Raw genomic sequence first — 12181 nt, 5'->3', positions numbered from 1 at the left:
AAGTATATATTTTTTTTTGTAATTTTTTGTTAATAACCAATAATTCTTTTAAAAAATAAAAATATAGATAAATTTTTTATCCAATTTTTTGTGTGTATTTTTTAAATAGTTATCTAAATATTCTTATAAAATTCTGGATCAAATGTTAAGCAGTTTGTTAAATACAAAAGTTGTTCGCCCCTTATAAAAAAATAATATTGTTTTCGGGTATTTTTGTCGCATTTTTACATTATTTAAAGGTATTTTTGTCAATAACAAAATTTAAATGCATTTCTATTGACGACAAAATTATTCGAGTGTATTTTTGGTAATTTATCCATAAATATAAATAAAAATAAAATGAATTCATTTTTTGTCTTTTTCTCTAACTGAACTTTCAATTGTTAATGTTTTTCAAATAAATAGTAAGAGACATAATAAAATAAGATAACTTTTAAATATTCTTAAAATATTAATATTCAAGTAATTTTAATTACTAATGTTTTAGTTAATATATTATATATTTTTTAATTAAAATTAACGATTAAAATTATTAAAATATTAATATTTTAAAAGCATTTAACTTTTTTTCAATAATATATATGTGATTGTTTGATTCAAATATTTATTATTATTGTGCAATATGCTACTACTATACATGTATGTCTATATATAAATATTGGCTTATTATTATTAATAAGTTTTTCATATATAAGATTCAAGTGGGTTCGTTGCCTTATTTTAATTTTCCACTAAATTGATTTGATTAGAGTGACGTTTATTCATGCATGTAGACTTCAATTAGTTTTTAGTCTTTTCTTGTCTTAGCTTCCACCACGTTTAATTAATATAGTATTCGATCTTTATCTAATTATATTTTGCTTACTTGTTTAATATGTTTTTTACAAGTGTCCTCTCTTATTCATGGAGACTTCCTGCATCAACATTCAACCACCTAAAGTGAAAATTTTCTATGCTCCATATATTCTTCTATATATATAATATGCAATATCACATCTTCTTTCTTTCGTTTTTTTTAAATATCTTTTATATACTTGGTGGTGTAAAGTATTAGAAAAACATAATATGTTCTATGTAGCTCGTGTATGTACGGACATATAATTATGCAGTGTAATATTAACAAAAATAATTATTTTTAATTTATTATTTAAATTATCATCTATACATATAAAATATGATTGAATAATAATAATAATAATAATATATCAATATATCAAATTAATTCTTTTAAAAAAAAGGTAAAATGTTGATTTTTGGTTTTGATTTCTAAAAAAAAAATTGTATATTTTAATTTTTAAACTTCGTTGTTTATTTAATTTGTTCCTTTAAATGTGATTAAAATATTTTATAGAAAGGTATTATTCTATGGGAAAAAAATTATTTAAGAAAAAAAATGATTTTCTAATAATATAGCTTTTGGTTTCATGTGGTGCATGCAACAATGATAAAAGAAAAAAGAGCTCTGAAACTGTGAAGGGTAACATTGCTGCCTCATAATATGACACAGCAAAGACAACTAAGAAGAAAAAAAAAGAATAGTATATTGCCAAAGAACCATTTCTATTTTATCATATTTGACCTCCTTAATGCACATGGCTGCTTGGATTTCTGTTCTCTTACATTTTTGTTTGGAATTTTTTCATTTTAAAGATTTTTTTAAGAAAAAATTATATTTTTCTTTTACCCTTTGAAGTTTACAATCACATGGTGTCCTTCCTGAATCTTTTCTTTTCTTTTCATTTTTTTTAAATTATTTCTTTCTCTTCTCTCTGTCTCTCTCTCTCTTTCTCTCTCTTTCTGTTCTCTTTCATTGAATGGTTTTGACTCCATAGTTGAAGAGATTCCTCAGATCTACAGGGAAAGCTTTTTGGACATTGTCAACTTCAGTTTTTCATATGTTTCTGATGATCCTTTCTTTGGTGACATGCTAAATGGTTTTAATTCAGTTAATGCAGTAAGGTTAGAACTCTCTTAATTCATGTCATTGTAATGATGGTTTTGTTTTTTTTTATCACTAATTATAGGATTGGTTTCAAGGAACCCAATTTTCAATTCTTATATCATTTTTCAATTTTCCTTTTTTTAAAAAAAAAATTTGATTTCATTTGTTGGTCATAATGATCTTATTTGTTTCATCCTTCATGTTTGTAATTGAGACCATTCATCATTTATTAGCTTTGATTTGCAATTGTAAGTGTTTATTGAAATTTGAGTGTTATTTTGTTATGTTTTTCTTCTCTTCCTTTCTTCTTCTTGTGAATGTTCACGTCCACTTCAACTTTTGATCAAAATGTTCAAGTTTCTTCCCCTCTTTTGTTTTTGTTTTTATTTTTTATTTTCTTAATTCTTTATATTAAAAAAATCTTATATAGTTTCATGCCCACCACTCATAATTTTCTTCTACTGTTTGTCTTTTGATCATGGTGCAGCACATGAATTTTGCCATTTGTTAGATTAAAATCTAACCAGTAACCACTAATTGTCGTCTCATATGATGACTTTTTCCCCTTATTCTTCTTTAGTTGGTGACTTTTGTCTAAAGTTCTTGATCTTGACTACTTTCAATGTTCCACTTCTTTTTTTTTTTTTTGAGTTTAATTTCAGTTCTACTTTCTGTCTTGGAAACTGAGTTCTATTATTATATATATGCATTCCAATTTTCAAGTTTAATGCTGAAAACTTATGTGTAACCTTTTTTATTTATTTATTTTTTATTACCAGATTATTGCTGCTAGCAAAAATCAGTGTTCTGGAATTTGGACTTTGATTATGAATCTGATGGTTGAAGTTGAAATTGAAATTGAAATCACAAGTTGTGAATTGTAGGGTGAAATAAAGAAAGAAAATTGGATGCAATTATTGTGGTTGCAATCATGGGTTGTGAGATGGAATTGGAGAGTGAATGTATTGAGGACATGGAAGTTGAAGTCCTGCCTTCAATGTGGCCGGAAGATATCGGAACAGACGCAGGAAAGCAGTTCAATATAGAGAAGCCTGGCAGAGATCAAGACATGTTGGAAGATGTTACAATCATGGAGGAACCAACCATAGCTGATTTCCAGCGATTAATGGAGCTAACTAACTATACAGATAGAGGTTCTTCACAATTAGCCTACTTAATGAAACATTGGGAGTATAAGCAGGCCAACGCCGTTCGCCTTCTTAGAGAAGAACTCGACAACTTGAGCAGGCAAAGGCAGGAAGTTGAGCAAAGGAGGCTGGAGATATTGCAAGAGAATCGGTTTGAGGAAGACTATGGAGATGATAAGAGGCCAGTTTCTATATTGGATGAAGTTTATTACACTTGGCAGGATCTGCCAAGCCGGAAAAGTGATGTTGTTGTGCAGAACAAGAGGATTGAGATTGATGCAGAGTATGATACTGTTGTATACTGGAAGCAGCGCGCGCTGCAGCTGGAAAAACAGTTGGAGGCGAGTATGCAGCGCGAGCAGACGCTTATGGATAAGTTGCAAGAAAGCATTAAGACTATTGAGAGGCAGTCCTCGCCGGTTGAAGAGTTGTCGCAGATTCTGAAGAGAGCTGATAATTTCTTGCATTTTATACTTCAAAATGCACCTGTTGTCATTGGTCACCAGGTACAATTCAGTGAGTAATTTTGGTTCTTATATTTTAAGAATTCTGGAATTTGATATCAAAATTAGTCTAAAACTTATAGAGTTGGAGCCAGCAAGCATTTTAATATACCAATTTTGTTAATCTGACAGTTGTTGTTTTCTTGAATATGAAAGAAAATTATGCATTTATGTAGTAGTATTAATATTCTTTTAATGCAATATGTTTCAGCAAAACTTCATAGAAGTGGTAGTAAAGTATATCACAAATCACATGCATATTTTATGAAGTTATTTAACCTTCTTAGTTCTAATATTAATTCGCCTTATACTATGCTGCATAGAATAAGTGATGTGTGCAACCAAATTCTTCTTTTTGTATTAATTATGATGGGGCGATCAAATTGGTGCAGAAAACATGAATAAGTATAGAAACTTGTTACAAATTCAGAATTAGTATCGAGTTACTTGTTTGCTTGTTTCAATTTGTGCATCATTAATTTCATTATGAATGTTAAATAGTTATTTGCAATTATGAGTGATCTCTTAATCTGGAGAATTCTGATTCTCTGATGTATTTTTCTTGCAGGACAAAGAGTTGCGCTATCGCTTTATCTATAATCACTATCCAAGATTGCAAGAGGAGGTAAAGATTGCTGTTGAAGCTGAATTTTGCCCGTTCAAATCATTAATGTTGCATTAAATATTTTTTACCATAATCTGTTGAATCCTCTTTACTCTTCATAACTTAGTTTATTTCTTTTGCTAACAGAGTTTAACTATGTCTTAAATGTCTCATTATGTTTTGCTTTATCAGGACATCATAGGAAAAACAGATGTCGAAATTTTCACAGGTTCCGGTGTGAAAGAATCTCAAGATTTTAAAAGAGAAGTTATGGAGAAAGGATTACCTGCAAAAAAGGAAATCACATTCGAGACAGATCTATTCGGGTCAAAGACATTCTTGATATATGTAGAACCTGTGTTTAGCAAGGCAGGTGAAACAATAGGAATAAATTACATGGGAATGGAAATAACAGATCAGGTAAATTGTTAAAAATTTTGGTTTTAAATTGTTACTTCAATTCTTGTATTTTGGATATGTTATTTACATTGGATTCTTCACAAAACTATTTAGGTGAGAAAAAGAGAAAGGATGGCGAAGCTTCGTGAAGAGATTGCGGTTCAGAAAGCAAAGGAGACTGAACTGAATAAAACCATTCATATTACAGGTTTGAGTTTTGATAAACTTGTTTGTGGGTTTTTCTTTGTTTTAATTTGCTTCGGATGCAAGAAAGGTTAATTTTATTCCTTCCCTTTTAACAGAGGAGACTATGAGAGCAAAACAAATGCTGGCAACAATGTCTCATGAGATAAGATCACCGTTGTCCGGGGTTGTGAGCATGGCTGAGATTCTTTCTACGACAAAACTTGATCGCGAGCAAAGACAACTCTTGGATGTCATGATATCTTCAGGAGATTTGGTTCTTCAACTCATAAATGACATTCTTGATCTTTCCAAGGTTGAGTCAGGTTAGAAATCTTAATCCTTTCGCGCCTTTCCTTGTCATCAAAGCTATCTATCTGCACATGAAAGTTGTATAAAGACTAATTTAGATTATTCAAATATTTGTACTGAATTCATAAAATAATCAGAACATTAATTGTATATGGAGCGGATCATTTGAATCCGTTTCGTGTGCATAAAGTCGCATGTTCTCTGTGCAGGAGCTATGAAATTGGAAGCCACGAAATTCCGGCCGAGAGAGGTAGTAAAGCATGTACTTCAAACAGCAGCAGCATCATTGCAGAAAATGCTAACCTTAGAAGGGAATGTGGCAGATGACATACCTATTGAGGTAAGAACATTATGCAACATTTTCTGCCAAACTTTTGCATTGTTTGATATTGAAATGATTAACTAAAATGATTCACAGAATGGTTCATGCATAATTTCAGGTCATTGGAGATGTGTTAAGAATTCGTCAGATTCTCACAAATTTAGTCAGGTATAAACCCTAAAAAATATGTTAATGTTGCAACTTGCTCCATATATAAAATAATTTACGAGTATGATTGAAGTTATAAATTCAATAAGAAATGTATTTCTTTTAGTTTACATTTTGATGCTTTATATTATATGATTGCAGCAATGCTGTGAAGTTTACACATGAAGGCAAAGTTGGAATAAACCTTTATGTTGTGACAGAGCCACCATTTGCCAAAACAGAGGAATGCAATCAAAAGATGAACTCAGAACAATCAACAACTTGTTCAAATGGAGTGAAGGATCATAGATATCCATCAACACTAGCTAAGAGTGGCAGTGATCAAAATCATCATGGCAGTGATCACGCGTTTAACAACGAATTCCGATCTTCAGTTAAGAGTGATTACTCAATGAATGGTGGTGACACTGAGGAGGAAAATCACTCAACTGAAACAACAGTGTGGATTCGTTGCGATGTGTATGACACTGGAATTGGAATACCAGGTAGCTATGATTCAAACAAGATTGACTTATTTTTACAGACAAGTATTTAATATCTTGAATGTCATAATGTGACAGAAAAGGCCATACCTACTTTATTCAAAAGATACATGCAAGTGAGTGCAGATCACGCTCGAAAGTATGGAGGCACAGGACTCGGATTAGCAATCTGCAAACAACTGGTATACAAATTTATAAGATTTAGGGTTTAGAATTCAAGAAGCAAATTTGAATCGCTAAAATGAAATGTTTCAGGTTGAGTTAATGGGAGGTCGTCTAACAGTATCAAGCAAAGAACACGTTGGATCTACCTTCACATTCATACTTCCGTACAAAGTTTCAATAGCTTCTGATGAAAACTCCGACGACACCGACGAACTCTCCGATGTGGACAACAATGACGCCGTTTCCGACGATTTAACAGAAGGCTTCTTCCAATTCCAACCCCGCACTTTAGGATCTCTCTTCTCTTCCAATGGATCCACAAGGCGAACCTCGCACAAGTTCAACGGATTTCCGCCCAATCCTTTCTCATTGCCATCTCCAAACGCCATCGCTTCCAAAGCGATAACGAATTCCGTTGAAGATTCATCTTCCGTTGTTGTTGATGCTTCGGATCTGACAGAATCAACGAGTTCATCGACGACCGAAGAAAAAGATCATCGTGAACATTCAGCCAAATCGCGGCACGAGCCTTCGTCACATAGTAACGGTTGTGATGATTCTTCGAAACAAATGAATGAATCAAGAAAGTCATCGTGTGAGGGTTTAATGAAGAAGGAACATGCCAATTCGCAATGTGTTACTAGCAGCAGTGCATCGCCGACGGAAGAGACTAAAGATTCTTCTAAATTGAAGCCTAAGATTCTTCTTGTTGAAGATAACAAGATCAATGTGATGGTGACACAGTCAATGATGAAGAGGTTAGGGTATAGCATGGATGTTGTTAACAATGGAGTGGAAGCCGTTCGTGCCGTTCAGCGTCACACTTATGACATCATTCTCATGGTAATTTTCTTGAAGTTGATAGATAACAGTTTGAATTTAATTTTGATGTATAGTAAGTATAATGCAGTTTTATGGTGACTAAGTGTTATGGTTGGAGTTCATACTTTGCTTATGGTTTATCTCACAAGTATGATTGCTGGAAATAATGCTGCTTATTAATTTGTATGCTCATAATTTTAGGTCAATTTCTGCTTAGAAATTTTTAGCTTCTGCTAATAGTTTGGAACTTTGCACTTTCACAGGACGTTTTCATGCCAGTTATGAACGGTCTTCAGACCACGAAACTGATTCGATCTTATGAGGAAACCGGAAACTGGGATGCTGCAAAAAATTCTGGAATTGAACAAATACAACAAATTTCAGATTATGAATGTTGTGTACCACCTAGAAAGCGGATCCACATTATTGCTGTGAGTAATTAGAAAATTTGATATATTTGTACTCAATCTATTTAGACAAATTTGTAGCAGATATAATGAGTTATGAACATATTGAATTTCGAAATTGATAAATATTATGGAGTGAAAGGAGTAATCTAAAATATTAGACTGGATTAAAAGGAATAGGTGATTAACTAGCACTATAGACTAAGTTACCAATTAAGAACTTCTAAAGAATATAAGAACTTAAGTGAAAAACATACTGAATTGAACTACAGGGACAGCAGATTAACTGAACTTTCAAACTCATGTTAATTGGTTGATATAAATTTGCAAGGTCAAAAAGTTTAAGAAGTGATTTTAGTATTGAAATGACTTGCATCTTCCATGAGCAAAATCTTATTTGTTATAAATGACTAAATGAGCCTTTATTAATTTATCTTATTATTGATGCAGATGACAGCAAACACAGTAACAGAGAGTGCAGAGGAATGTTATGCAAATGGTATGGACTCATTTGTGTCAAAACCTGTGACTTTCCAAAAATTGAAAGAATGTCTTGAACAGTACCTAAGGTGATGAAATCCATGTAAATTTTCTACTTGTGTATAAAAAAGAAAAGATAAAAGAATAAGCCTAGGAAAGTTTTGTAAGGTAATGCATCATGTTCTTCTCCTCTCCACCGGTGTCTACATTAATTTGTATAGATCTACAATATTCTTCTTCTCTTCCTTTTTTTTTTTCATTTTTTTTAGTTTAACAAACCACAAAAAAATGTAGTTCTGAAAAGTGTGCAGGAAATTAACTATGCAAAATAGCTCTTAGCTATAGGATTAGGAGTAACTGGATACTTGATGTAAAAGGTACAGAACCATTTGGTAGTAAATTATGTGCATGCAACTCTAGTACTACAAAAGGAACATTTAAAAATGGAAATTATACTAGTCACCAGTGATCTCTTCAAAAGGTAAGTGCTACATTTACATGGAAATTGGAAAGTTAGAGTTTATATAGTTAAATTCGTCCATAAAAGATTATTTATTATTCAAATTGATTTTAAAAGAATAAATTAGTTATTTTAGTCTTCGAAAGATAACATATAAGTCAAATTGATTTTTTCATTAATTAGATAATGACATGTCATATTAAGTACTATGTAACACGATAACGTAGTAGGTTAATGCCATGTATCACAAGATGATTGGTTATGTATCAAGTCAGTAACATGTGTCATGTCAGGTATCATCTGACATGTCATAAATTTAGTTAAAGTCAAATTAGTCTTTAAAAGTATATACATAAATCATTTTCATCTCTAAAATTTTAAAAATTAATCAAATTAATTTTTTATATAAATATTTCTTATTTTTAATATAAAGTTTTAATATTTTTTAATACTACTAATTTTAATATCATCTTTTAGATCTTAATAAACAAATTTTTTTTTTACATAAAATAATAAAAATAATTAAATTATTACAAAATTATTTTGTTATTTGTATTTTAACATTTTACATTTTCAAATTCTTTTTTTAGTAATTTTATCAAACTATCATTAATTATATACTTAAAAATTTATTTTTTTTAATCTCACTAAATAAATATAGTAATTATTTTTAAAATTTAATTATTTCTATTATTTTATGTAAAAAAATTTATTTATTAAGGTCTAAAAAATCATGTTAAAATCCGTAGTATTAAAAATATTAACAATTTAATATTATGAAGAAAAAACAAGAGAGATTTATATAATATAAGGACCAATTTGATCAATTTTTAAAATTTTAAGAATAAAAATGATTTATATGTATATTTTTAGAATTAATTTGACTCTTAATAAATTCATGACATGTAAGATGACATGTGGCATAACACGTATTATTGATTTGACATATCAATCAATCATCTTATAATAGATGGCATATTTAACTGATGAAAGAACTAATTTGACTTATACTTTATTTTCTGAAAATTAATATGACTAATTTAATCTCTTAGAAACTAATTTAAAAAATAAGTAATTTTAGAGATAACAAAATTAGTATTATATTTTATAAAACATGAGTGCATTGATTGTTATATAATTTTACAAATAGAGAGAGATGAAATGAAATATCACCTAATTTAGTTTGGGTTTAAAATCTGAACAAAGTACATGTGTTTTGAACATCCATTATTTATATTGGTGTAAATATTTTTGTTGCTTGAATTTACAACTTGAACTATGATGGTGAACCAGATGTAAGAAATGAAACAAGGTGACACCGTGCAATTCATTATGAAACGTACAAATTAAAAAAGGAGAATTATTTTAAGTTTCTCAAAGACAATTGTACTTTATGTCATATAGGTGAATACTTGCTAATCTGTGATTTCTGGATATTCATAAAAGAGTGGACTAGTTATAAAAAATAATTGAACTAAAAAAAAACAAAAATTCACAATAACTTAAATACACACCCATTGATAGTTTTTTTTTTTTTTGGTTTAGACCCATTGATAGTTTAATACTCTCTTTTTCATCAAAAGAAATTCGAACCTATATGGCACTCTTAAGAGGCAAATATATTTGCCATTGGGACAAGCCTCAGGCCCAAAATGCATAACATAAGTTTTTTGGCAGTCCATGATGCAACATTTCTTATAGTATTCTTTGAACTTCTCACGACTTCGTCTATATTTTCTACGACATTGTTTCCGACAATCTGCCAACATTTTGAAAGGCCCTTCAATAACAATGGAATTGTCTTCATACGTAGCGGCACAAATTATCACTCCAAACATCAACATTACAATGTGGCGGATTTACGGAGTCTAAGGTGGCCATGGTTAGTTGGTTACCATAATTTTAAAAAAAAAATAATAGTAATAATATTATATATATTAGATAAAAAAAGTATATTGCTGAAATTTATTAAGTATAATTTGTATTGGATTATTAGTAACTGTAATATGTTAATAGTAGTTGTAATTACTAATTAACAAGTAGTCCATTATAATTAAAATAATGCTAGTCTATTATTATAGATTAACATGATTTATTTCCAAACTAAAATTTTAAGATATATGCTATAAATTGTATTTTGTTAATTTATTTTATATTTTATTTTATTTTATATTTAATTTAGTCCTCCTCTTATAAAATTTTTGGTTGTGCCGCTGATTACAATTACGATATTTTTACTTGCTATAGCTTCCTCTATTGCAATGCAATGGCAACTTTAAGATAGATAATGTATTATATAGACTTAAAATAGTCCTTAATATTATTTGAAACGACTCCAGAACTATTATAGTAATCTCTTAGTTCATCATGTCTCCTCTTTATTCTAAGAGTTGTAAGTTACTAGTATAAACAAAACAAAAATTCCTCCTTAGTATTAGAAAGTTTTCTTTTATTATTATTAAATTACTTTTTTATCTTAATTCATGATAATAATAAAGAAGTCTCATAATTTTAAACTGCTTTTCTACCTTAACTCATAACAACAATAAAAAAAAGTCTCATAATCTATAAATTCAACACAACAGAATACATATAAATTTAGTTTTAATTTTAATTTTTTATTATTTTATTTTTATATTATCTTCTTATCTTATCTTATCTTTATTTTTATCTTTCGTAAGCAATATTATATATATATTTACTTTTACTTTTATAATTCGATACAATCAATTAATACAACACCTGTCAATGACAAGAAAAACAGGTTTGATTTCTGGTAAAAATATCAGAGAAGAGATTGACCAAAAGAAGAAGGATGATTTGATGAGATTTAAAGTAATGGATCCTTTAATGAGTGGGCGTGGTGCTGAACCAGTATATCGTGATAAAATAAAAGTACACATTTCCAAGGAAAAATACTCGAAGTCAAAACAAAAAATAGAAGAAAAGCCAAGAGTAGAAAAGGAAATAGAATGGGGCAAGGGCTTGGCTCAGAAGAGGGAAGCTGAGGCTAGGATGAAGGAACTAGAAACCGAGAAGGACAAGCCTTTTGCACGCAGCAGGGACGATCCAGAACTTGACAACATGCTCAAGGATAGATTAAGATGGGGTGATCCTATGGCACATTTGGTAAAGAAAAAATATCCAGAGCCTGTTCTTCCAGATTTGGGAGAAGGTGAGAAGATGAAAGAATCAGGTTTTGTTGTTCCGCAAGATATTTCAGATCACAGCTGGTTGAAAAGAGGTTTAGATGCTGCACCAAATCGCTATGGGATAAGGCCGGGACGACATTGGGATGGAGTTGATCGTAGTAATGGTTTTGAGAAGGAAATGTTCAAGAGAACAAATGAGAGGCAAGTTCGGGATAGAGAAGCTTATCTTTGGTCTGTCTCTGATATGTGAAAAATGATAGTGTATGTGTGATTGAAGATGCAAAACTCCAAATATTCAGTTAAAAATTGGGTTCAAATCTTCCTGGGCTTGGCCACAAAACTTTTTTATTGCTGTCATGGATTAAGATAGAAGAATAGTTTAATAATTATTTTAGTTGAACTTATTATCTCTTAAAGAATTGGACAAAACCTAAAAAAGCAATGACCATTTTATATTTTATGACGATAAATTGGGGCTAATTTTTTTTATATGAAAAAAGATAGTGTGTAATTCATCATTATAGATAATTAGTGTGTTTTTTTTTTAATATGGATTAATTTTTTTTAATTTTAAGTAATAAATCAAATTTAAAAAAGTATAAAAATTTGAAAATCATATTTCATAATGTTAC

The 12181-nt window shown here is 29.9% G+C and overlaps 2 protein-coding genes across 2 annotated transcripts; both read left to right on the top strand.

Moving 5' to 3' along the window:
• Window positions 1-1503: 1503 nt before the first annotated feature.
• On the top strand, window positions 1504-8310 carry LOC107495629 (histidine kinase 5). Its single transcript, XM_016116798.3, has 13 exons — window positions 1504-1959; window positions 2722-3596; window positions 4162-4218; window positions 4390-4617; window positions 4711-4804; window positions 4899-5105; window positions 5301-5431; window positions 5532-5581; window positions 5723-6066; window positions 6142-6245; window positions 6319-7071; window positions 7314-7481; window positions 7908-8310. The coding sequence occupies exons 2-13, from the start codon at window positions 2874-2876 to the stop codon at window positions 8028-8030; spliced, it is 2982 nt and encodes a 993-aa protein (XP_015972284.1). The 5' UTR covers window positions 1504-1959; window positions 2722-2873; the 3' UTR covers window positions 8031-8310.
• Window positions 8311-11361: 3051 nt separating this feature from the next.
• LOC107495536 (pre-mRNA-splicing factor cwf26-like) lies at window positions 11362-11813 on the top strand. Its single transcript, XM_016116681.3, has one exon. The coding sequence runs from the start codon at window positions 11413-11415 to the stop codon at window positions 11797-11799; it is 387 nt and encodes a 128-aa protein (XP_015972167.3). The 5' UTR covers window positions 11362-11412; the 3' UTR covers window positions 11800-11813.
• Window positions 11814-12181: the final 368 nt, after the last annotated feature.

This window comes from Arachis duranensis, chromosome 6, assembly GCF_000817695.3.
Source record: "Arachis duranensis cultivar V14167 chromosome 6, aradu.V14167.gnm2.J7QH, whole genome shotgun sequence".
Lineage (NCBI taxonomy): Eukaryota > Viridiplantae > Streptophyta > Magnoliopsida > Fabales > Fabaceae > Arachis > Arachis duranensis.
This window is presented reverse-complemented; position numbering and strand designations above follow the sequence as displayed.